Here is a 27,664-nt window from a genome sequence, read left to right as displayed (position 1 = left end):
AACCGAGATCTGGAGGCAAAGACCCCCTCAATGTCAAGAATCCCACAACATTCCCGGATCAGGCAATTTGTCTCAATGTGAGATTGAAAAGAATACGAAGGCACATAGGAGGGAAGGCAGAGGCGCCATTCCAGGTTTTATTTTACTATAATTATGATCCAGTGTACAGTAGTGTAGGGTTATGTTACTGAGTTAATAATCCAGGGTGCAGTAGTGTAGGGTTATATTACTGGGTTAATAATCCAGGGTACAGTAGTGTAGGGTTATATTACTGGGTTAATAATCCAGGGTGCAGTAGTGTAGGGTTATATTACTGGGTTAATAATCCAGGGGAAAGCAGTGTTACTAGGTTAATAAACCCGGGTACAGTAGTGTAGGGTTATGTTACTGGGTTAATAATCCATGGTACAGTAGTGTAGAGTTATATTACTGGGTTAATAAACCAGGGGACAGTAGTGAAGTGTTATGTTAATATGTTGATAATCCAGGTTACAATAGTGTAGGGTTATATTACTGGGTTAATAATCCTGGGTACAGTGTGTAGGGTTATGTGACTTGGTTAATAATCCAGGGTACAGCAGTGTGGGGTTATGTTACTGTGTTAATAATCGAGGGTACAGTAGGGTAGAATTATATGACTGGGTTAATAATCCCGGGGACAGCTATGCTGAGTTATGTTACTGGGTTCATAATCCTAGGGACAGTAGTGTGTGGTTATATTACTGGGTTAACAAACCAGGTTACAGCTGTTTAGGGTTGTGTGACTGGGTTAATATTCCAGGGTACAGTAGTGTGGAGCTATGTTACTGGGTTAATAATCCAGCGTGCAGCAGTGTAGGGCTATGTTACAGGGTTAATAATCCAGGGTAAGTAGTGTAGGGTTATGATACTGGGCTAATACTCTAGGGAGCAGGAGTGTAGTAATATATTACTGTGTTAATAATCCAGGGTACAGTACTGTAGGATTATGTTACTGGGCTAATACTCCAGGCTGCAGGAGTGTAGGATTATATTATTGGGTTAATACTCCAGGGGGCAGTAATGTAAGGTTGTGTGTGTTAATAATAATCCAGGGTGCAGTAGTGTATGGTTATGTTACTGGGTTAGTCATTCAGTGTGCAGCAGAGTAGGGTTATGTTACAGGGTTAATAATCCGGGTACAGTAGCATAGGGTTATGTTACTGGGTTAATAATCCAGGGCACAGCAGTGTAGGATTATGTTACTGGGATAATAATCCTGGGGACAGTAGTGTGTGCTTATGTTACTGGGTTAACAATCCAAGTTACACCTGTTTAGGGTTGTGAGACTGGGTTAGTATGCTGAAAATGTGTTGCTGGAAACGTGCAGCAGATCAGGCAGCATCCAAGGAGCAGGAGAATCGATGTTTCGGGCATGAGCCCTTCTTCAGGAAGACTGGGTTAATATGCCAGGGTACAGTAGGGTTATGTTACTGGGTTAATAATTGAGGGTACAGCAGCGGAGGGCTATGTTACAGGGTTAATAATCCAGGGTAAGTAGTGTAGGGTTATGGTACTGGGCTAATACTCCAGGGAGCAGGAGTGTAGTATTATTTTACTGGGTTAATAATCCAGGGTACAGTACTGTAGGATTATGTTACTGGGCTAATACTCCATGCTGTAGGTGTGTAGGATTATATTACTGGGTTAATACTCCAGGGGACAGTAATGAAAGGGTGTGTGTGTTAATAATAATCCAGGGTACAGTAGTGTAGGGTTATGTTACTGGGTTAATAATCCAGGGTGCAGCAGTGTAGGGTTACGTTACTAGGTTAATAATCCAGCGTGCAGCAGTATAGGGTTATGTTACTGGGTTAATAATCCAGGGTACAGCAGTGTAGGGTTATGTTACAGGGTTAATAATCCAGGGTAGAGTACTATAGGGTTATGTTACTGGGCTAATACTCCAGGGTGCAGGAGTGTAGGGTTATTTCAGGGTGTTAATAATCTAGGATACAGTACTGTAGGGTAATGTTACTGGGTGAATACTCCAGTGTACAGTACTTTACGGTTATACTACTAGGTTAATAGTCAGGTTACACTCATGTATGGTTATATTACTGGGTTATTAATCCAGGGTATACTAGTGTCGCGTTATGTTACTGGGCTAATAATCCAGGATACAGCTGTGTAGAGTTATGTTACTGGGTTAATAATCTAGGGTAGTGTAGGCTTATATTACTGGGTTAATAATCCAGTGTGCAGTAGTGTAGGGTTATGTTACTAGGTGAATACTCCAGTGTACAGCAGCATAGGGCTGTGTTACAGGGTTAATAATCCAGGTTACACTAGTGTAGGGTTATGTTACTGGGTTAATAATCCAGGGTACACTCGTGTAGGGTGATGTTACAGGGCTACTAATCCAGGGTACAGTCATGTGGGGTTGTGTTATTGGATTAATGCAGGGTGCAGCAGTGTAGAGTATTGTCACTGGGTTAATAATCCAGGGTACAGCATTGTAGGGTTATATTACTGGGTTAATAATCCAGGGTACAGCATTGTAGGGTTATATTATTGGGTTAATAATCCAGGGTGGAGCAGTGCAACATTATGTTACTGGGTTAATAGGTCCGGGTATAGTTGTGTAGGATTATTTTATTGGGTTAACAATCCAGGGTACTGCAGTATAGAGTTATGTTACTGGGTTATTACTTCAGGGTACGATAGTGTCAGGTTATGTTCCTGGGCTAATAATCCAGGAGACAGCGTGTAGGGTATTGTTACTGGTTAATAATCCTGGGTACGGTATTGTAGGATTAGGTTGCTAGGTTAATAATCCAGGGTACAGCTGTGGACAGTTATGTTACTGGGTTAATAATCCAGCGTACAGTAGTGCAGGGTTACATTACTGCATTAATACTTCAGAGAACAGTAGTGTCGGATAATGTTACAGGTTAATAACGCAGGGTATAGTAGTGTAGGGTTATGTTACTGGGTTTATAATCCAGGATACAGTAGTGTAGTGTTATGTTACTGTGTTGATGATCCAGGTTACAGTAGTGTAGGATTATATTACTGGGTTAATAATCTTGGGTACAGTATCTAGGGTTATGTGACTCGGTTGATAATCCAAGGTACAGTGGTGTAGGGTTATGTTACTGTGTTAATAATCCAGGATACTGCAGTATTGGGTTATGTTACTGGGTTAACATTCCAGCGTGCAGCAGTATAGTTATGTTACTGGGTTAATAATCCAGGTTGCAGCAATTCAGGGTCATGTTACTGGTTTAGTTATCCAGGGTACAGTGGTGTCGAGTAATTTTACTGTGTTAATTATCCAGGGTACAGTGCTATCAGATTATGTTACTGGGTTAATAATCTAGGATGCAGTCGTGTAGGGTTATGTAACTGCATGAACAATCCACGGTACAGCCCTGTATGTTATGTGACTGGGTTAATAATCGAGGGTACAGTCGTGTAAGGTTATGTTACTGGGTTCAAATCCAACGTGTAGTAGTTTAAGGTTACGTTACTGCGTTAATAATCCGCGGTACAGTAGTATAGGGTTATGTTACTGGGTTAATAATCCAGGGTATAGCAGTGTAGGGTTATGTTATTGCGTTAGTTTTGTTTATTTTTGTAAACTTGTAAAAGTGTTAAATTTCTAATAAACATATCTATTAAAAAAATGTTATTGCGTTAATAAATCAGGGTACAGTAGTGTAGGGCTATTTCACCGGGTTAATAATCCAGGGTGCGGAAGTTTAGAGTTATGTTACTGAGTTAATATTCCAGGATACAGTAGTGTACTGTTATGTTACTGGGTAATTAATCTAGGGTACAGTAGTGTAGGGTTGTGTTATTGGATTAATGCAGGGTGCAGCAGTGTAGAGTATTGTCACTGGGTTAATAATCCAGGGTACAGCATTATAGGGTTATATTATTGGGTTAATAATCCAGGGTGGAGCAGTGCAACGTTATGTTACTGGGTTAATAGGTCCGGGTATAGTTATATAGGATTATTTTGTTGGGTTAACAATCCAGGGTACTGCAGTGTGGAGTTAAGTTACTGGGTTAATACTTCAAAGTACGATAGTGTCAGGTTATGTTCTTGGGCTAATAATCCAGGAGACAGCGTGTAAGGTATTGTTACTGGGTTAATAATCCCGGGTACGGTACTGTAGGATTATGTTACTAGGTTAATAATCCAGGGTACAGCTGTGGACAGTTATGTTACTGGGTTAATAATCCAGCGTACAGTAGTGCAGGGTTACATTACTGCATTAATACTTCAAGGAGCAGTAGTGTCGGATAATGTTACAGGTTAATAACGCAGGTTATAGTAGTATAGGGTTATGTTACTGGGTTTATAATCCATAGTGCAATAGTGTAGGGTTATGTTACTGGGTTAATAATCCAGGATACAGTAGTGTAGGGTTATGTTACTGGGTTAGTGATTCAGTGTGCAGCAGAGTAGGGTTATGTTACAGGGTTAATAATCCGGGTACAGTAGCATAGGGTTATGTTACTGGGTTAATAATCCAGGGTACAGCAGTGTAGGATTATGTTACTGGGATAATAATCCTGGGGACAGTAGTGTGTGCTTATGTTACTGGGTTAACAATCCAGGTTACACCTGTTTAGGGTTGTGAGACTGGGTTAATATGCTGAAAATGTGTTGCTGGAAACGTGCAGCAGGTCAGGCAGCATCCAAGGAGCAGGAGAATCGATGTTTCGGGCATGAGCCCTTCTTCAGGAAGACTGGGTTAATATGCCAGGGTACATTAGGGTTATGTTACTGGGTTAATAATTGAGGGTACAGCGGCGGAGGGCTATGTTACAAGGTTAATAATCCAGGTTAAGTAGTGTAGGGTTATGGTACTGGGCTAATACTCCAGGGAGCAGGAGTGTAGTATTATTTTACTGGGTTAATAATCCAGGGTACAATACTGTAGGATTATGTTACTGGGCTAATACTCCATGCTGTAGGTGTGTAGGATTATATTACTGGGTTAATACTCCAGGGGACAGTAATGAAAGGGTGTGTGTGTTAATAATAATCCAGAGTACAGTAGTGTAGGGTTATGTTACTGGGTTAATAATCCAGGGTGCAGCAGTGTAGGGTTACGTTACTAGGTTAATAATCCAGCGTGCAGCAGTATAGGGTTATGTTACTGGGTTAATAATCCAGGGTACAGCAGTGTAGGGTTATGTTACAGGGTTAATAATCCAGGGTAGAGTACTATAGGGTTATGTTACTGGGCTAATACTCCAGGGTGCAGGAGTGTAGGGTTATTTCAGGGTGTTAATAATCTAGGATACAGTACTGTAAGGTAATGTTACTGGGTGAATACTCCAGTGTACAGTACTTTACGGTTATACTACTAGGTTAATAGTCAGGTTACACTAGTGTATGGTTATATTACTGGGTTAATAATCCAGGGTATACTGGTGTCGCATTATGTTACTGGGCTAATAATCCAGGGTAGTGTAGGCTTATATTACTGGGTTAATAATCCAGCGTACAGTAGTGTAGGGTTATGTTACTAGGTGAATACTCCAGTGTACAGCAGCATAGGGCTGTGTTACAGGGTTAATAATCCAGGTTACACTAGTGTAGGGTTATGTTACTGGGTTAATAATCCAGGGTACACTCGTGTAGGGTGATGTTACAGGGCTACTAATCCAGGGTACAGTCATGTGGGGTTGTGTTATTGGATTAATGCAGGGTGCAGCAGTGTAGAGTATTGTCACTGGGTTAATAATCCAGGGTACAGCATTGTAGGGTTATATTACTGGGTTAATGATCCAGGGTACAGCATTGTAGGGTTATATTATTGGGTTAATAATCCAGGGTGGAGCAGTGCAACGTTATGTTACTGGGTTAATAGGTCCGGGTATAGTTGTGTAGGATTATTTTATTGGGTTAACAATCCAGGGTACTGCAGTATAGAGTTATGTTACTGGGTTATTACTTCAGGGTACGATAGTGTCAGGTTATGTTCCTGGGCTAATAATCCAGGAGACAGCGTGTAGGGTATTGTTACTGGGTTAATAATCCCGGGTACGGTATTGTAGGATTATGTTGCTAGGTTAATAATCCAGGGTACAGCTGTGGACAGTTATGTTACTGGGTTAATAATCCAGCGTACAGTAGTGCAGGGTTACATTACTGCATTAATACTTCAGAGAACAGTAGTGTTGGATAATGTTACAGGTTAATAATGCAGGGTATAGTAGTGTAGAGTTATGTTACTGGGTTTATAATCCATAGTGCAGTAGTGTAGGGTTATGTTACTGGGTTAATAATCCAGGGTACAGTAGTGTAGTGTTATGTTATTGTGTTGATGATCCAGGTTACAGTAGTGTAGGATTATATTACTGGGTTAATAATCTTGGGTACAGTATCTAGGGTTATGTGACTCGGTTGATAATCCAAGGTACAGTGGTGTAGGGTTATGTTACTGGGTTAATAATCCAGGATACTGCATTATTGGGTTATGTTACTGGGTTAATATTCCAGCGTGCAGCAGTGTAGTTATGTTACTGGGTTAATAATCCAGGTGCAGCAATTCGGGGTCATGTTACTGGTTTAGTAATCCAGGGTACAGTGGTGTCGGGTAATTTTACTGTGTTAATTATCCAGGGTACAGTGCTATCGGATTATGTTACTGGGTTAATAATCCAGGGTACAGTCGTGTAGGGTTATGTAACTGCATGAACAATCCACGGTACAGCCCTGTATGTTATGTGACTGGGTTAATAAGCGAGGGTACAGTCGTGTAAGGTTATGTTACTGGGTTCAAATCCAACGTGTAGTAGTTTAAGGTTACGTTACTGCGTTAATAATCCGCGGTACAGTAGTATAGGGTTATGTTACTGGGTTAATAATCCAGGGTATAGCAGTGTAGGGTTATGTTATTGCGTTAGTTTTGTTTATTTTTGTAAACTTGTAAAAGTGTTAAATTTCTAATAAACATATCTATTAAAAAAATGTTATTGCGTTAATAAATCAGGGTACAGTAGTGTAGGGCTATTTCACCGGGTTAATAATCCAGGGTGCGGAAGTTTAGAGTTATGTTACTGAGTTAATATTCCAGGATACAGTAGTGTACTGTTATGTTACTGGGTAATTAATCCAGGGTACAGTAGTGTAGGGTTGTGTTATTGGATTAATGCAGGGTGCAGCAGTGTAGAGTATTGTCACTGGGTTAATAATCCAGGGTACAGCATTATAGGGTTATATTATTGGGTTAATAATCCAGGGTGGAGCAGTGCAATGTTATGTTACTGGGTTAATAGGTCCGGGTATAGTTATATAGGATTATTTTGTTGGGTTAACAATCCAGGGTACTGCAGTGTGGAGTTAAGTTACTGGGTTAATACTTCAAAGTACGATAGTGTCAGGTTATGTTCTTGGGCTAATAATCCAGGAGACAGCGTGTAAGGTATTGTTACTGGGTTAATAATCCCGGGTACGGTACTGTAGGATTATGTTACTAGGTTAATAATCCAGGGTACAGCCGTGGACAGTTATGTTACTGGGTTAATAATCCAGCGTACAGTAGTGCAGGGTTACATTACTGCATTAATACTTCAAGGAGCAGTAGTGTCGGATAATGTTACAGGTTAATAACGCAGGTTATAGTAGTATAGGGTTATGTTACTGGGTTTATAATCCATATTGCAATAGTGTAGAGTTATGTTACTGGGTTAATAATCCAGGGTACAGTAGTGTAGTGTTATGTTACTCTGTTGAGGATCCAGGTTACAGTAGTGTAGGATTATGTTACTGGGTTAATAATCCTGGATACAGTATCTGGGGTTATGTGACTTGGTTGATAATCCAGGGTACAGTAGTGTAGGGTTATGTTACTGTGTTAATAATCCAGGTTACAGTAGTGTAGGGTTATGTGACTGGGTTAATAATCCAGGGTACAGCTGTGTAGAGTTATGTTACTGGGTTAATAATGCTGGCGACAGTAGTGTGTGGTTATGTTACTGGGTTAAAAATCCAGGTTACAGCTGGTTAGGGTTGTGTGACTGGGTTAATATTCCAGGGTAGAGTAGTGTACTGTTATTTTACTCTGCTAATAACCCTATACTAATGTATCCTGGATTATGTTACTGGGTTAATAATCCAGGATACAGTAGTGTAGGGTTATGTTACTGGGTTAATAATCCAGGGTACAGCAGTGTAGGGTTATGTTACTGGGTTAATAATGCAGGTTGCAGGGGTTCAGGGTCATGTTACTGGTTTAGTAATCCAGGGTACAGTGGTGTCGGGTAATTTTACTGTGTTAATTATCCAGGGTACAATGCTATCGGATTATGTTACTGTGTTAATAATCCAGGATACTGCAGTATTGGGTTATGTTACTGGGTTAATATTCCAGCGTGCAGCAGTGTAGTTATGTTACTGGGTTAATAATCCAGGTTGCAGCAATTCAGGGTCATGTTACTGGTTTAGTAATCCAGGGTGCTGTGGTGTCGGGTAATTTTACTGTGTTAATTATCCAGGGTACAGTGCTATCAGATTATGTTACTGGGTTAATAATCTAGGATGCAGTCATGTAGGGTTATGTAACTGCATGAACAATCCACGGTACAGCCCTGTAGGTTATGTGACTGGGTTAATAATCGAGGGTACAGTCGTGTAAGGTTATGTTACTGGGTTCAAATCCAACGTGCAGTAGTATCGGGTTATGTTACTGGGTTAATAAACCAGGATATAGCAGTGTAGGGTTATGTTATTGCGTTATAATTCAGGGTACAGTAGTGTAGGGTTATGTCACCGGGTTAATAATCCAGGGTGTGGAAGTTTAGAGTTATGTTACTGGGTTAATATTCCAGGGTACAGTAGTGTACTGTTAAATTACTGGGTTATTAATCCAGGGTGCAGTAGGGTAGGGTAGGGTTATGTTACTGGGTTAATAATCCAGGGTACAGCACTGTAGGGTTGTGTTACTGGGTTAATAATCCAGGGTATAGTAGTGTAGGGCTATGTTACTTAATTAATAATCCAGGGTACAGCAGCGTAGGGCTATGTTACTGGGTTAATAATCCAGGGGACAGCAGTGTAGGGCTATGTTACTGGGTTAATAATCGAGGGGACAACAGTGTAGGGTTATGTTACTGGGTTAATAATCCATGGTTCAGCAGTGTAGGGTTATGTTACTGGTTAATAATCCAGTGTGCAGTAGTGTAGGGTTATGTTACTGATGAATAATGTGTTGCTGGAAAAGCGCAGGTCAGGCAGCATCCAAGGAGCAGGAGAATCGACATTTCAGGCATAAGCCCTTCTTCAGGAATCTTCGACATTTCGGGCATAAGGCCTTCTTCAGGGCCTATGTTACTGTGTTGATAATCCAGGTTACAGTAGTGTAGGACTATGTTACTGGGTTAATAATCCAGGGTACAGTAGTGTAGGGTTATGTGACTGGGTTAATAATCCAGGGTACAGTAGTGTAGGGTTATTATACTGGGTTAATAATCCAGGATACAACAGTGTAGGGTTATGTGACTGGGTTAATAATCCAGGGTACAGTAGTGTAGGGTTATGATACTGGGTTAATAATCCAGGGTACAGTAGTGTAGGGTTATGTGACTGGGTTAATAATCCAGGGTACAGTAGTGTAGGGTTATGTTACTGGGTTAATAATCCAGGGTACAGTAGTGTAGGGTTATGTTACTGGGTTAATAATCCAGGATACAACAGTGTAGGGTTATGTTACTGAGTTAATAATCCTGGGTACAACTGTGTCGAGTTATGTTACTGGGTTAATAATCCTGGCAACAGTAGTGTGTGGTTATATTACTAGGTTAATAATCCAGGGTACAGCTGTTTAGGATTGTGAGACCTGGTTAATATTCCAGGGTAGAGCAGTGTACTGTTATTTTACTCTGCTAATAAAACAGGATACAGTAGTATAGGGTTATGTTATTGGGTTAATAATCCAGGGTACAGTAGTGTAGGTTATGTTACTGGGTTAATAATCCAGGGTACAGAGGTGTCGGGTTATGTTACTGGGTTAATAATCCAGGGTACAGGGGTATAGGGTTATGTTACTGGGTTAATAATCCAGGGGACAGTAGAGTAGGGTTGTGTTACTGGGTTAATAATCCAGGGTACAGTATTTAAAGTTTGTGAGAAGATTTGTAGCTCGGGTGCTCGTTGTTGTGGTTCTGTTCGCGGAGCTGGGAATTTGTGTTGCAGATGTTTTGTCCCCTGTCTAGGTGACATCCTCAGTGCTTGGGAGCCTCCTGTGAAGCGCTTCTGTGATGTTTCCTCCGGCATTTATAGTGGCCTGTCCCTGCCGCTTCCGGTTGTCAGTTCCAGCTGTCCGCTGCAGTGGCCGATATATTGGGTCCAGGTTGATGTGCTTATTGATTGAATTAGTGGATGAGTGCCATGCCTCTAGGAATTCCCTCGCTGATCTCTGTTTGGCTTGTCCGATAATAGTTCCGATAACAGAGAACAGCCAGGGAATTCCTTGAGGCATGGCACTCATCCACTGATTCAATCAATAAGCACATTGACCTGGACCCAACATACCGGCCCCTGCAGCGGACAGCTGGAACTGACAACCGGAAGCGGCAGGTACAAACCGCTACAAATGCCGGAGGAAACATCACAGAAGCGCTTCACAGGAGGCTCCCAAGCACTGAGGATGTCACCTAGACAGGGGATGAATCGTCTGCAACACAAATTCCCAGCTCAGCGAACAGAACCACAACAGGGTATAGTATTGTAGTGTTATGTTACTGTGTTAATAGTTCAGGTTGCAGCAGTTCAGGGTCATGTTACTGGTTTAGTAATCCAGGGTACAGTGGTGTCGGGTAATTTTACTGTGTTAATTATCCAGGGTACAGTGCTATCAGATTATGTTACTGGGTTAATAATCCAGGGTACAGTCGTGTAGGGTTATGTAACTGCATGAACAATCCACGGTACAGCCCAGTATGTTATGTGACTGGGTTAATAATGAAGGGTACAGTCGTGTAAGGTTATGTTACTGGGTTAAAATCCAGCGTGCAGTAGTTTAAGGTTACGTTACTGCGTTAATAATCCATGGTACAGTAGTATAGGGTTATGTTACTGGGTTAATAATCCAGGGTATAGCAGTGTAGGGTTATGTTATTGCATTAATAATTCAGGGTACAGTAGTGTAGGGTTATGTCACTGGGTTAATAATCCAGGGTACAGAAATTTAGAGTTATGTTATTGATTTAATAATCCAGTAGTGTGGTGTGATGTTACTGTGTTGATAATCCAGGGTACAGTAGTGTAGGGTTATGTGACTTGGTTAATCATCCAGGGTACAGTAGTGTAGGGCCAAAAATACAAAGGATAGTAAAAGCTTTTTTAGATATGTGAAAGGGAAAAAAATGGTTAAGACTAAAATTGGGCCCTTGAAGACAGAAACAGGGGATTATATTACGGGGAACAAAGAAATGGCAGAAGAGTTGAATTGGTACTTCAGATCTGTGTTCACTGGGGAAGACACAAGCAATCTCCCTGAGGTAACAGTGGCTGAAGGACCTGAACTGAAGGGAATTTATATTTGCCAGGATTTGGTGTTGGAGAGACTGTTAGGTCTGAAGGCTGATAAGTCCCCGGGGCCTGATGGTCTGCATCCCAGGGTACTGAAGGAGGTGGCTCTAGAAATCGTGGATGCGTTGGTGATTATTTCCCAGTGTGCGATAGATTCGGGATCAGTTCCTGCGGATTGGAGGGTGGCTAATGTTATACCACTTTTTAAGAAAGGAGCGAGAGAGAAAGCAGGAAATTATAGATCAGTTAGTCTGACCTCAGTGGTGGGAAAGATGCTGGAGTCTATTATAAAGGATGAAATTACGACACATCTGGATGGCAGTAACAGGATAGGTCAGAGTCAGCATGGATTTATGAAGGGGAAATCATGCTTGACTAATCTTCTGGAATTTTTTGAGGATGTAACTCTGAAGATGGACAAGGGAGATCCCGTGGATGTAGTGTACCTGGACTTTCAGAAAGCCTTTGATAAAGTCCCACATAGGAGGTTAGTGAGCAAAATTAGGGTGCATGGTATTGGGGGCAAAGTACTGACTTGGATTGAAAATTGGTTGGCTGACAGGAAACAAAGAGTAGTGATAAACGGCTCCCTTTCAGAATGGCAGGCGGTGACCAGTGGGGTACCGCAGGGATCAGTGCTGGGACCGCAGCTTTTTACAATATATATTAATGATATAGAAGATGGTATTAATAGTAACATTAGCAAATTTGCTGATGATACAAAGCTGGGTGGCAGGGTGAAATGTGAGGAGGATGTTAGGAGATTACAGGGTGACCTGGACAGATTAGGTGAGTGGACAGATGCATGGCAGATGCAGTTTAATGTGGATAAATGTATCCACTTTGGTGGCAAGAACAGCAAGGCAAATTACTACCTAAATGGAGTCAAGTTAGGTAAAGGGGCAGTACAAAGGGATCTGGGTGTTCTTGTACACCAGTCAATGAAGGCAAGCATGCAGGTACAGCAGGTAGTGAAGAAGGCTAATAGCATGCTGGCCTTCATAACAAGAGGGATTGAGTATAGAAGCAAAGAGGTTCTTCTGCAGCTGTACAGGGTCCTGGTGAGACCGCACCTGGAGTATTGTGTGCAGTTCTGGTCTCCAAATTTGAGGAAAGACATTCTGGCTATTGAGAGAGTGCAGCGTAGGTTCACGAGGTCAATTCCTGGAATGGCGGGACTATCTTATGTTGAATGATTGGAGCGACTGGGCTTGTATACCCTTGAGTTTAGAAGACTGAGAGGGGATCTGATTGAGACGTATAAGACTATTAAAGGACTGGACACTCTGGAGGCAGGAAACATGTTTCCGCTGATGGGTGAGTCCCGAACCAGAGGACACAGCTTAAAAATAAGGGGTAGGCCATTTAGGAGAGAGATGAGGAGAAACTTGTTCACCCAGAGAGTGGTGGGTGTGTGGAATGCTCTGCCCCAGAAGGCAGTGGAGGCCCAGTCTCTGGATTCTTTTAAGAAAGAGTTTGATAGACCTCTCAAGGATAGTGGAATCAAGGGTTATGGAGATAAGGCAGGAACAGGATACTGATTGAGGATGATCAGCCATGATCATAATGAATGGTGGTGCAGGCTCGAAGGGCAGAATGGCCTACTCCTGCACCTATTGTCTATGTTACTGGGTTAATAATCCAGGTGACAGCAGTATAGGGTTATGTTACAGGGTTAATAATCCAGGGTAGAGTACTATAGGGTTATGTTACTGGGCTAATACTCCAGGGTGCAGGAGTGTAGGGTTATTTCAGGGTGTTAATAATCTAGGGTACAGTACTGTAGGGTAATGTTACTGGGTGAATACTGCAGGGTACAGTACTTTACGGTTATACTACTAGGTTAATAGTCAGGTTACACTCGTGTATGGTTATATTACTGGGTTAATAATCCAGGGTACAGTAGTGTAGGGTTGTATTACTGCATTAATACTTCAGGGTACAGTAATTTAGGATAATGTTAGAGGGTTAACAATGCAGGGAATAGTAGTATAGGATTACGTTACTGTGTTAATAATCCAGCGTACAGTAATGTAGGGTTATATTACTGCATTAATACTTCAGGGTACAGTAGCGTAGGATAATATCAGAGGGTTAATAGTGCAGGGTATAGTAGTAGGGTTATATTACTGAGTTTATAATCCAGGGTGCAGTCGTGTAAGGTTATGTTACTGGATTAATAATCTAGGGTACAGCTGTGTAGAGTTATGTTACTGGATTAATAATCCTGGGGAAAATAGTGTGTGGTTATGTTACTAGGTTGACAATCCAGGTTACAGCTGTTTACGATTGTGTGAATGGGTTAATATGCCAGCGTACATTAGTGTAGGGTTATGTTACTGGGTTAATAATCCAGCGTGCTGGAATGTAGGGTTATGGTACTGGGTTAATAATCCAGCGTGCTGGAATGTAGGGTTATGGTACTGGGTTAATAATCCAGGGTACAGAAGTGTAGGGTTATGTTACTGTGTTAATAATCCAGGGTACAATAGTGTAGGGTTATGTAACTGGGTTAATAATCCTGGCGACAGTAGTGTGTGTGGTTATGTTACTGGGTTAAAAGTCCAGGTTACAGTTGATTAGGGTTGTGAGAACTGGGTTAATATTCCAGGGTAGAGTAGTGTACTGTTATTTTACTCTGCTAATAATCCAGGATGCAGTAGTGTATGGTTATGTTACTGGGTTAATAATCCAGGGTACAGTAGTTTAGTGTTATGTTACTGTGTTAATAGTGCAGGGTATGGCAGAGTAGTGTTATATTATTGTGTTAATATTCCAGGGTACCGTAGTGTTGGGTTATGTTACTAGGTTAATAATACAGGATGCAGCAGTGTCAGGGTATATTACTAGGTTAATCATCCAGGGTACAGTAGTATATGGTTATTATTGTGGGGTTAATAATCCAGGGTACTGTAGTTTAGTGTTATGTTACTGTGTTAATAATGCAGGGTATGGCAGAGTAGTGTTATATTATTGTGTTAATATTCCAGGGTACCGTAGTGTTGGGTTATGTTACTAGGTTAATAATACAGGATACAGCAGTGTCAGGGTATATTACTAGGTTAATCATCCAGGGTACAGTAGTATATGGTTATTATTGTGGGGTTAATAGTCCAGGGTACAGTAGTATAGGGTGATGTTACTGGGTTTATAATCCAGGGTACAGCAGTGTAGGGTTTTGTTACTGGGTTAATAATCCAGAGTACAGTAGTGTAGGGTTATATGACTGGGTTAATAATCTCGGGGACAGCTATGTAGAGTTATGTTACTGGGTTAATAATCCTGGGGACAGTAGTGTGTGGTTATGTTACTGGGTTAATAATTGAGGGTACAGTCATGTAGGGTTATATTACTGGGTTAATAATTCATAGCACAGTAGTGTACGATAATGTTACTGTATTAATAATCCAGGGTACAGTAGTGTAGGGTTATATTACTGGGCTAATAATTCATAGTACAGTAGTGTACGATAATGTTACTGTATTAATAATCCAGGGTACAGTAGTGTAGGGTTATATTACTGGGTTAATAATTCATAGCACAGTAGTGTACGATAATGTTACTGTATTAATAATCCAGGGTACAGTAGTGTAGGGTTATATTACTGGGCTAATAATTCATAGTACAGTAGTGTACGATAATGTTACTGTATTAATAATCCAGGGTACAGTAGCGTAGGGTTGTGTTACCGGGTTAATAATCCTGGGTACAGTAGTGTAGGGTTATGTTACTGGGTCTAGATTAGAGTGGTGCTGGAAAAGCACAGCAGTTCAGGCAGCATCCGAGGAGCAGTAAAATCGTCAGGAATACAGGCAGAGAGCCTGAAGGGCGGAGAGAATACAGGTTCTCTGCCTGTATTCCTGATGAAGGGCTTTTGCCTGCAACGTCGATTTTACTGTTTCTTGGATGCTGCCTGAACTGCTGTGCTTTTCCAGCACCACTCTAATCTAGACTCTGGTTTCCAGCATCTGCAGTCATTGTTTTTACCCTTATGTTACTGGGTTAATAATCCAGGGTACAGCAGTTTCAGGGTTACGTTGCTGGCTTAATAATCCAGTGTGCAGTAGTGCAGGGTTATATTACTGCATTAATACTTCAGGGAACGGTAGTGTTGGATAATGTTACAGGGTTAATAACGCAGGGTATAGTAGTATAGGATTATGTTACAGGGTTTATAATCCAGGGTACAGTCGTGTAGTGTTATGTTACTGCGTTGATAATCCAGATTACAGTAGTGTAGGATTACATTACTGGGTTAATAATCCTGGGTACAGTATCTAGGGTTATGTGACTCAGTTGACAATCCTGGCTACAGTAGTGTAGGATTATGTTACTGGGTTAATAATCCAGGGTACTGCAGTGTTGGGTTATGATACTGGGTTAATCATCAAGGTTACAGCCGTGTAGGGTTATGTTACTGGGTAAATATTCCAGGGTACAGTAGTGTAGGGCTATGTTACTGGGTTAATAATCCAGCGTGCAGCAGTGTAGGGCTATGTTACAGAGTTAATAATCCAGGATAGGTAGTGTAGGGTAATGGTACTGGGCTAATACTCCAGGGAGCAGTAGTGTAGTATTATATTACTGGGTTAATAATCGAGGGTACAATACTGTAGGATTATGTTACTGGGCTAATACTCCAGGCTGCAAAAGTTTAGGATTATATTACTGGGTTAATACTCGAAGGGACAGTAATGTAAGGTTGTGTGTGTTAATAATAATCCAGGGTACAGTAGTGTGGAGTTATGTTACTGGGCTAATAATGCAGCAGTGCAGGGTTATGTTACTGGGTTTATAATCCAGGGTACAGCAGTGTAGGGTTTTGTTACTGGGTTAATAATCCAGGGTACAGTAGTGTAGGGTTATATGACTGGGTTAATAATCTCAGGGACAGCTATGTAGAGTTATGTTACTGGGCTAATAATGCAGCATTGTAGAGTTATATTACTGGGTTAATAATCCAGGGCACAGCAGTGTCGGGTTATGTTATTGGGTTAGCAGTCCAGGGGACAGTGGTATTGGGTAATTTTACTGTGTTAATAATCCAGGATACAGCGGTGTAGTGTTATGTCATTGGGTTAATAATCCACGGTACAGTAGTGTAGGGTTATATGACTGGGTTAATAATCTCGGGGACAGCTATGTAGAGTTATGTTACTGGGTTAATAATCCTGGGGACAGTAGTGTGTGGTTATGTTACTGGGTTAACAATCCAGGTTACAGCTGTTTAGGGCTGTGTGGCTGGGGTAATATGCCAGGGTACAGTAGTGTAGGGATATGTTACTGGGTTAATAATCCAGGGTACAGTAGTGTAGGGTTATGTTACTGGGTTAATAATCCAGGGTACAGTAGTGTAGGGTTATGTTACTGGGTTAATAATTCAGCGTGCTGCAGTGTAGGGCTATGTTACTGGATTAATAATCAAGGGCATAGCAGCGTAGGGCTATGTTACAGGGTTAATAATCCAGGGTAAGTAGTGTAGGGTTATGGTACTGGGCTAATACTCCAGAGAGCAGGAGTGTAGTATTATATTACTGGGTTAATACTCCAGGGGACAGTAATGAAAGGTTGTGTGTGTTAATAACAATCCAGGGTACAGCAGTGTAGGGTTATGTTACAGGGTTAATAATCCGGGGTACAGCAATGTAGGGTTATGTTATTGTGTTAATAATCCAGGGTGCAGAGTGTCGGGTTATGTTATTTGGTCAATAGTCTAGGATACAGCAGCGTAGGGCTATGTTACTGGGTTAATAATCCAGTGTGCAGTAGTGTAGTGTTATATTACTGTGTTGATAATCCAGGGTACAGTAGTGTAGGGTTATGTTACTGGGTTAATAATCCACGGTACAGTAATGTAGGGTTATGTTTGGGGGTTAATAGTCCAGGGTACAGTAGTGTAGGGTTATGTTACTGGATTAACAATGCAGGGTATGGCAGAGTAGTGTTATATTACTGTGTTAATAAACCAAGGTACCGTAGTGTTGGGTTATGTTACTGGGTTAATAATACAGGATGCAGCAGGGTCGGGCTATGTTACTAGGTTATTAATCTAGGGTACAGTAGTATATGGTTACATTGCTGGGTTAATAATCCTGGGTACCGTAGTATAGGGTTATGTTAATAATGCAGGGTACAGTAGTATAGGGTTATGTTACTGGGATTATAATCCAGAGTGCAGTAGCGTAGGGTTATGTTACTGGGTTAATAATCCAGGATACAGAAATGTAGCATTATATTACTGAGTTAATATTCCAGGGTACAGTGATGTAGGGTTGTGTAACTCGGTTAATAATCCAGGGTACAGCAGTGCAGGGGTTATGTTGCAGGGTTAATATTCCAGGGTACAGTACTGTAGTGTTATGTTACTGGGTTAATAATCCTGGGTACAATAGTGTAGGATTATGTTACTAGGTTAATAATCTGGGGTGCAGCAGTGTAGGGTTATGTTACTGTGTTAATAATCGAGTGTACAGTCATGTAGGGTTATATTACTGGGTTAATAATCTATAGTACAGTAGTGTACGATAATGTTACTGTATTAATAATTCAGGGTACAGTAGTGTAGGCTTATATTACTGGGTTAATAATCCTGGATACAGTAATGTAGGGTTATGTTACAAGGTTAATAATCCAGGATACAGCAATGTAGGGTTATGTTACTGGGTTAATAATCCAGGGTACAGCAGTTTCAGGGTTATGTTACTGTCTTAATAATCCAGTGTACAGTAGTGCAGGGTTATATTACTGCATTACTACTTCAGGGAACAGTTAGGGAATGTTACAGGGTTAATAACGCAGGTTATAGTAGTATAGGGTTATGTTACTGGGTTTATAATCCATAGTGCAGTAGTGTAGGGTTATATTACTGGGCTAATAAACCAGGGTACAGCTGTGTAGTGTTATGTTACTGGGTTAATAATCCAGGGGACAGTAGTGCAGGGTTATGTTACTGGTTAATAACCCAGGGGACAGTAGTGTATGATTATATTACTGGGTTAATAATCCTGGGTACAGTCTCTAGGGTTATGTGACTCAGTTGATAATCCACGGTACAGTAGTGTAGGGTTATGTAGGTACTGTCCCCTGGGTAAATATTCCAGGGGACAGTAGTGTAGTGTTATATTACTGGGTTAATAATCCAGGGGACAGTTGTGTAGGATTATGTTACTGGGTTAATAATCCAGGGTACAGCAGTGTGGAGTTATGTTACTGGATTAATATTTCAGGGTACGATAGTGACAGGTTATGTTACTGGGTTCATAATCCAGGATACAGCGTGTAGGGTATTGTTACTGGGTTAATAATCCCGGGTACGGTACTGTAGGATTATGTTACTAGGTTAATAATCCAGGGTACAGCCGTGTAGGGTTATGTTACTGGGTTAATAATCCAGCGTACAGTAGTGCAGGGTTATATTACTGCATTAATACTTCAGGGAACAGTAGTGTTGGATAATGTTACAGGTTAATAACGCAGGGTATAGTAGTGTAGTGTTATGTTACTGGGTTTATAATCCATCGTGTAGTAGTGTAGTGTGATGTTACTGTGTTGATAATCCAGGTTACAGTAGTGTAGGATTATATTACTGGGTTAATAATCCTGGATACAGTATCTGGGGTTATGTGACTCGGTTGATAATCCAGGGTACAGCAGTGTAGGGTTATGTTACTGGGTTAATATTCCAGGGGACAGTAGTTTAGGGTTATGTTACTGTGTTAATAATCCAGGGTATAGTAGTGTCGGATTATATGACTGGGTTAATAATCCAAGGTACAGCATTGTAGAGTTATACTACTGGGTTAATAATCCAGGGCACAGCAGTGTCGGGTTATGTTATTGGGTTAGCAGTCCAGGGGACAGTGGTATTGGGTAATTTTACTGTGTTAATAATCCAGGATACAGCGGTGTAGTGTTATGTTATTGGGTTAATAATCCTGGGTACAGTAGTGTAGGGTTATGTTACCGGGCTAATAATCCTGGGTACAGTAGTGTAGGGTTATGTTACCGGGCTAATAATCCTGGGTACAGAAGTGTAGGGTTATGTTACTGGGTTAATAATCCTGGGTACAGCAGTGTAGGGTTATGTTACTGAGTTAATAATCCAGTGTACAGTACTATAGTGTTATTTTACTATGTTAATACTCCAGTGTACAGTACGGTAGGATTATGTTGCTAGGTTAATAATCTGGGGTGCAGCAGTGTAGGGATATGTTACTGAGTCAATAATCCAGGGTACCGTAGTGTTTGGTTTTGTTACTGGGTTATTAATACAGGATGCAGCAGTGTAGGGGTATGTTCCTGTGTTAAAAGTCGAGGGTACAGCAGTGTGGGGTTATGTTTTTGGGTTAATAATCCAGGGTACAGTGTGTAGGTTGTGTTACTGGGTTAATGCGCCAGGATACAATAGTGTCTGGTTATATTACTGTGTTAATAATCCAGGATACAGCGTGTAGAGTATTGTTACTGGGTTAATAATCCAGGGTATAATAGTGTTGGGTTATGTTACTGGGTTAAAAATCCAGGTTACAGCAGTGCAGGGTTATGTTACTGGGTCAATAATCCAGGTATGATACTGTCGGATTATGTTACAGGGCTAATAATCCAGGGTACAGTCATGTAGCGTTATGTTACTCGGCTAATAATCCAGGGTACAGTCGTGTAGAGTTATATTACTGGGTTAATAATCCAGGTTGCAGCCGTATAGGGGTTGTGTTACTGCGTTAATATTCCAGGGTACAGTAGTGTAGGATTATGTCACTAGGTTAATAATCCAGGGTGCAGCAGTGTCGGATCAATAATCCTGGGTACCGTAGTGTTGTGGTATGTTACTGGATTAATAATCCAGGGTACAGCAGTGTAGGGTTATATTACTGGGTTAATAAACCAGGGTTCAGTCGTGTAGGGTTATGTTACTGGGTTAATAATCCAGGGTACAGCAGTGTAGGGATATGTTACTGGGTTAATAATCTAGGCTAGCATTGTGGGGTTATGTTACTGGGTTAATAATCCAGGGTACAGCTGTGTACAGTTATGTTACTGGGTTAATAATCCAGGTTAAAGCAGTGTAGGGTTCTGTTACTGAGTCAATAATCCAGGGTACCGTAGTGTTGGGTTATGTTACTAGGTTAATAATACAGGAAGCAGCCGTGTAGGGGTATGTTACTGGGTTAATAATATAGGGTACAGCAGAGTGGGGTTATGTTATTGGGTTAATAATCCAGGTTGCAGCCTTGTAGGGTTATGTCACTGGGTCAATAATCCAGGGTACCGTAGTGTTGGGTTGTGTTACTGGGTTAATTATACAGGATGCAGTAGTGTAGGGTGATGTTACTGGGTTAATACTCCAGGGTACCATAGTGTTGGGTTATATTACTGGTTAATAATCCAGGATACAGCGTTTTGGGTATTGTTACTGGGTTAATAATCCAGGATACAGTTGTGTAGCGTTATGTTACTGGGCTAATAATCCAGGGTACAGCCGTGTAGGGTTATGTTATTGGGTTATTAATCCAGAGTACAATGTGTAGGGCTATGTTACTGTGTTAATAATCCAGGGTACAGTAGTGTATGGTTATATTACTGGGTTAATAATCCTGGGTACAGTAGTGTAGGGTTATGTGACTGGGTTAATAATCCAGGATACAGCAATGTAGGATTATGTTGCTGGGCTAATAATCCCGGGTACAGCAGTTTCAGGGTTATGTTGCTGGTTTAATATCCCAGGGTACCGTACTGTCGCGTTATCTTACTGGGTTAATAATGCAGGTTGCAGCCATGTAGGGCTGTGTTACTGGGTTAATATACCAGGATACAATAGTGTAGTGTTATGTTACTGTGTTAATAATCCAGGGTACAGTAGTGTAGGGCTATGTTACTGGGTTAATAATCCAGGGTACAATAGTGTAGGTTATATTACTTGGTTAATAATCCAGGGTTCAGTAATATAGCGTTATGTTACTTGGTTAATAATCCAGGGTACAGTCATGTAGGATTATGTTACTGGGTTAATAATCTGGGGTGCAGCAGTGTAGGGTTATGTTACTGTGTTAATAATCTAGGGTATAGTGGTGTAGTGTTATTTTACTATGTTAATACTCCAGTGTACAGTACGGTAGGATTATGTTGCTAGGTTAATAATCTGGGGTGCAGCAGTGTAGGGATATGTTACTGAGTCAATAATCCAGGGTACCGTAGTGTTTGGTTTTGTTACTGGGTTAATAATACAGGATGCAGCAGTGTAGGGGTATGTTCCTGTGTTAAAAGTCGAGGGTACAGCAGTGTGGGGTTATGTTTTTGGGTTAATAATCCAGGGTACAGTGTGTAGGTTGTGTTACTGGGTTAATGCGCCAGGGTACAATAGTGTCTGGTTATGTTACTGGGTTAATAATCCAGGATACAGCGTGTAGAGTATTGTTACTGGGTTAATAATCCAGGGTATAATAGTGTTGGGTTATGATACTGGATCAATAGTCCAGGGTACCGTAGTGTTGGGTTATGTTACTGGGTTAAAAATCCGGGGTACAGCAGTGCAGGGTTATGTTACTGGGTCAATAATCCAGGTATGGTACTATCGGATTATGTTACTGGGTTAATAATCCAGGGTACAGTCATGTAGCGTTATGTTACTGGGTTAATAATCCAGGGTACAATGTGTTGGACGATTTTACTGAAATAATAATCCAGGGTGCAGTAGTGTAGGATTATGTTACTGGGTTAATGATCCAGGGTACAATGTGTAGGGCTAAATAACTGGGTTATTAATCCACGGTCTAGCCACATAGAGTTGTTACTGGGTTAATACTCCAGGGTACAATGTGTCGAGCTACAATCCAGGTTACATCTTGTAGGGTATTGTTACTGGGTTAATAATCCAGGGTACAGCAGTGTAGGGTTATGTTACTGGGTCAATAATCCAGGGTACCATAATGGTGGGTTATGTTACTAGGTTAGTAATACAGGATGCAGCAGTGTAGGGGTGTGTTACTGGGTTAATAACCCAGGGGACAGCAGTGTGGGGTTATGTTATTGGGTTAATAATCCCGGGTGTAGCAGTGCAGGGTTATGTTACTGGGTCAATAATCTAGTGTACCGTAGTGTTGGGTTATGTTACTGGGTTAATAATACAGGATGCAGCAGAGTTGGGCTATGTTAATGGGTTAATAATCTCGGGTACGGCAATGTGGGGTTATGTTATTAGGTTAATAGTCCACGGTTCAGCTGTGTAAGGTTATGTTATTGGATTAATAATCCAGGGTACAGTGTGTAGGTTATGTTAGTGGGTTAATAATCCAGGGTACAATGGTGTTGGGTTGTGTTACTGAGTTAATAATCCAGGGTTCAGCAGAGTAGGGTTATGTTACTGGGTTAATAATCCAGGGTACAGAAGTGTAGGATTATGTCACTGGGTTAATAATACAAGGTGCAGCAGTGTCGTGTTATGTTACTGGGTTAATAATCCAGGGTACAGCAGTGTCGGGTTATGTTACTGGGTTAATAATCCAGGGTACAGCAGTGTCGGGTTATGTTACTGGGTTAATAATTCAGAATACAGTAGTGCAGGGTTATGTTACTGCATTAATAATTCAGGGTACAGTAGTGTAGGGTAATGTCACAGGGTTAATAATCCAGGGTGCGGAAGTGTAGGGTCATATTATTGGTTTAATAATCCGTGGTACAGTGGTGTAGGGTTATGTGACTGGGTTAGTAATCCAAGGTACAGCAACGTTGGGTTATATTGCTGGGTTAATATTCCTGGGTACAGCATTTTCAGGGTTATGTTGCTGGTTTAATAACCCAGGGTACCGTAGTGTCAGTTTATATTACTGGGTTAATAAACCAGGTTACAGCCGTGGAGGGTATTGTTACTGGGTTAATAATCCAGAGTACAGCTGTGTGGGGTTATGTTATTGGATAAATAATCCAGATACAGTACTGTAGGATTATGTTACTGGGTTAATAATCCAGGATACAGTCGTGTAGCATTATGTTACTGGGCTAATGATCCAGGGCTGGAAATGTGTTGCTGGAAAAGCGCAACAGGTCAGGCAGCATCCAGGGAACAGGAGAATCGACGTTTCGGGCATAAACTAGGGCTTATGCCCGAAACATCGATTCTCCTGTTCCCTGGATGCTGCCTGACCTGCTGCGCTTTTCCAGCAACACATTTCCAGCTCTGATCTCCAGCATCTGCAGACCTCACTTTCTTCTTAATGATCCAGGGTACAGCCATGTAGGGTTATGTTACTGGGTTAATAATCCAGAGTACAGTAGCGTAGAGCTATGTTTCTGTGTTAATAATCCACAGTACAATAGTGTGGGGTTATGTTCGGGGGTCAATAGTCCAGGGTACAGTACTGTAGGGTAATGTCACTGGGTGAATAGTCCAGGGTACAGTGGTGCAGGGTTATAATACGATCTTAATAGTCCAGGATACAGTAGTGTAGGGCTATGTTATTGGGTTAATACTCCAGGGTACTGTACTGTCGGGTGATGTTACTGGGTTAATAATACAGGATGCAGCAGTGTAGGGGTATGTTACTAGGTTAGTAATCTAGAGTACAGCAATGTGGGGTTATATGATTGGCTAATAATCCAGGGTACAGCTGTGTAAAGTTGTGTTATTGGGTTAATAATCCAGGGTACAATAGTGTCGGGTTATGTTACTGGGTTAATAATCCAAGGAACAGCAGTGTAGGGTTATATTACTGGGTCAATAACCCAGGGTACCGTAGTTTTGGGTTATGTTACTGGGTTAATAATCCAGGGTACAGCAGTGTAGGGCTATGTTACTGAGTTAATGATCCAGGTACTGTACTGTAGGATTATGTTACTGGGTTAATAATCCGACGTGCAGCAGTGTAGGATTATATTACTGCATTAATAATCCAGGGTACAGCACTGTAGGATTATGTTACTTGGTTAATAACCCAGGGTACAATCATATAGCGATTCCTGAAGAAGGGCTTATGCCTGAAATATCGATTCTCCTGCTCCTCGGATGCTGCCTGGCCTGCTGTGTTTTTCCAGCACCACATTTTTCAACTACAACTGTATAGCGTTATGTTACTGGGCTAATTATCCAGGGTACAACAGTGTCGGGTTATGTTACCATGTTAATAATCCGTGGTGCAGCAGTGTAAAGTTATTTTACTAAGTTTATAATCCAGGGTACAGTAGTATAAGGTTACGTTACTGGGTTTATAATCCAGGGTGCAGTAGTGTAGGGTTATGTTGGTGGGTTAATAATCTAGGGCACAGTAGTGTAGCATTATATTACCTTGATATAGGGTTGTGTAACTGCGCTAACAATCCAGGATACAGCACTGCAGGGGATTATGTTTAGATTAGATTAGATTAGATTACATTACATTACAGTGTGGAAACAGGCCCTTCGGCCCAACAAGTCCACACCGACCCGCCGAAGCGCAATCCACCCATACCCCTACATTTTACCCATTACCTAACACTACGGGCAATTTAGCATGGCCAATTCACCTGACCTGCACATCTTTGGATTGTGGGAGGAAACCGGAGCACCCGGAGGAAACCCACGCAGACATTATGAGAACGTGCAAACTCCACACAGTCAGTCGCCTGAGGCGGGAATTGAACCCGGGTCTCTGGCGCTGCGAGGCAGCAGTGCTAACCACTGTGCCACCGTGCCACCGTTTCTGGGTTAATAAATCAGGGTACAGTCGTGTAGCATTATGTTACTGGGTTAATAATCCAGGTTGCAGCAGTTCAGGGTTGCGTTATTGTATTAATAATCCAGGGTACAGAAGTGTAGGGTTATGCTACTGCATTAATAATTCAGGGTACAGCAGTGTAGGGTTATGTCCCTAGGTTAATAATCCAGGGTGCGGAAGTGTAGGGTTATGGTATTGGTTTAACAATCCGGGGTACAGTAGTGTGGTGTGATGTTATTGTATTAATAATCCAGGGTACAGCAGTGTAGGGTTATATTACGGGGTTAATAATCCTATGTACAGCAGTGTAGGGTTATGTAACTGGGTTAATCATCCAGGATAAAGCAATGTCTGGTTATGTTGCTCGGTTAATAATCCCGGGTACAGCAGTTTCAGGGTTATGTTGATGGTTTAATAGCCCAGGGTACAGTAGTGTCGGATTATGTTACTAGGTTAATAATCAGAGGTGTAGCAGTGTAGGGTTATGTTACTGGGTCAATAAGCCAGGGTACCGTAGTGTTGGGTTATGTTATTGCATTAATAATCCAGGGTGCAGCAGTGTAGGGTTATATTACTGGGTTAATAATGCAGGATACAGCCGTGTAGGGTTGTGTTATTGGGTTAATAATCTAGGGTACAATAGCGTCGGGTAATGTTACTGGGTTAATAATCCAGGGTGCATGTTTGTTGTGTTCTGTTGTCCCTTTTGAAGCTGTCTACTGCATGACCTGCCTCAAATCATGCAGGGATGCTTTTGATTTGCTCCTTGAATCCCCTGAATTTGTCGATCAGTCCTTAATCTGCTGCCAGTGCTTGCTCACTGCCCCCCAGTTCCCCGGAGTCACAGTCAGCAGTGGGGCAGTTATATGTGAATGTTGCTGGGAAGGCCTGTCCCACCCTGTGCTGGCCCAGACAGAGCTGGGACTGTAGTCCCATTACCATTCATGTTCCAGGTGAAGGTGTCCCGCAGCTTCTGCCCATCGATCTCCATGTCCAACCGGATCGGCACCAGGAGCTCAGGCTGGGCGGCGTTCTCATGGATAACCGCAGGATCGTGGTCATCAAAACTGCAGAAACGGAGTTGACAAAGAGAGAATAAGAGACAGAGTCCAACAGAGAGACTGATGTGTGGAAATAGAGGGGAGACAGAGAAGGTGGGAGATGGAAGACATCAAGAGAGGGAAGGGAGGGTTTGAGGTACATAGAGAAGGCAAGAAACAGAGAGAAAGGGGGTGAGAATAGAGAGAGAGAAGAGGGAGAGAGCGTGAGAACGCAAGAGAGACAGAAGGTGAAAGACAGAGAGAAAGAGCGGGAGAGAGATGGGAGAAAGAGACAGAGAGACAGAAGGAGAGGGACAGAGACAGAGAGGGTGAAATCAGAGAGACGGGGTGTAGAGGGAGAGACAGACACAGACACAGAGAGAGGGATAGGGAGAGAGAGAGGGAGAGGGACGGAAACAGAAAGACAGCAAGAACAGAGGGGGACAGGGACACAGACACTAGGGAAGACAAGAACTGGGAGAGACAGAGGGCAAGAGACAGAGTGGGAGAGAAGAGGAGACAGCAATAGAGAGGAAGAAAGAGAAAAAGGTGGAGAGAGAGAGAGAAAGGGAAAGAGGGCAAGACAGAAAGAAAATGATGGAGAGAGGCAGAAGGAGGAAGACAGAGAAAAATGGGGAGAGACAGGAATAGATGGGGAAAGAGCGAGGAGCATACAGAGAGGAAGAGAGAGAGAGGAAATGAGACAGGGAGAAAGGGTAGGGAGAGGAGACAGACACAAGAGAGGAGAGACAGAGAAAGGAGGAGGAAGAGACTGTTCTTGTCTGAATGTGGCATCAAGGAGCCCAAGTCAAACTGTGGGGTCAGGGGGTCAAAATCTCACAGTTGCAGTCATACACTACATAGCAGAAGATGATTGTGGTTGTTGGAGGTCAGTCATCTCAGCTTCAGGAAACCTCTGCAGGAGTTCCTCAGGATAGAATCCGTGCCCCAGACATCTTCAGCTGCTTTGCCATAAAGTCAGAAGTGAGGATTTTCACTGACAATTGCACAATGTTCAGCACCATTCGCCTCTGGGGGCATCAGAGGCTGAGGGGTGATCATACAGAGGTTCATAAAAATCATGAGGGGCATGGATAGGGTAAATAGACAAGGCCTTTCTCCTAGTGTATGGTGACCAAAACTAGAGGGCATAGAATCATAGAGATGGGCTTTTGTCCAAAATGTCAATTTTCCTGCTCCTCAGATGCTGCCTGACCTGCTGTGCTTTTCCAGCCCCACTCTAATCTAGACTCTGATTTCCAGCATCTGCAGTCCTCACTTAGGCCTCAGAGATGTACAGCACAGAAACAGACCCTTCAGTCCAACTCGTCCATGCCAACCAGTTTTCCGAACATAATCCAGTCCCATTTGCTTGCACTTGGCCCACATTCCTCGAAACCCTTCCTATTCATATACCCTTTCAAATG

General features: G+C 41.9%; 1 protein-coding gene across 3 annotated transcripts in view; it reads right to left on the bottom strand.

The window, feature by feature from the left end:
• The window catches only part of LOC122544063 (SWI/SNF-related matrix-associated actin-dependent regulator of chromatin subfamily B member 1-like), a 42,087-nt gene that overhangs the window by 7,747 nt on the left and 6,676 nt on the right, over positions 1 to 27,664 (bottom strand). For all 3 annotated transcript variants that reach the window (XM_087981753.1, XM_087981754.1, XM_087981752.1), the window contains exon 5: positions 26,137 to 26,264. In XM_087981753.1, the coding sequence (XP_087837879.1) occupies positions 26,137 to 26,264 (128 nt within the window). The remainder of the gene's footprint in view (positions 1 to 26,136; positions 26,265 to 27,664) is intronic.

The sequence above is a fragment of the Chiloscyllium plagiosum genome, unplaced genomic scaffold (genome assembly GCF_037043375.1).
Source record: "Chiloscyllium plagiosum isolate Xiang-an unplaced genomic scaffold, Cpla_swu_hap1 HiC_scaffold_40, whole genome shotgun sequence".
Taxonomy (NCBI): Eukaryota; Metazoa; Chordata; class Chondrichthyes; order Orectolobiformes; family Hemiscylliidae; genus Chiloscyllium; species Chiloscyllium plagiosum.
This window is presented reverse-complemented; position numbering and strand designations above follow the sequence as displayed.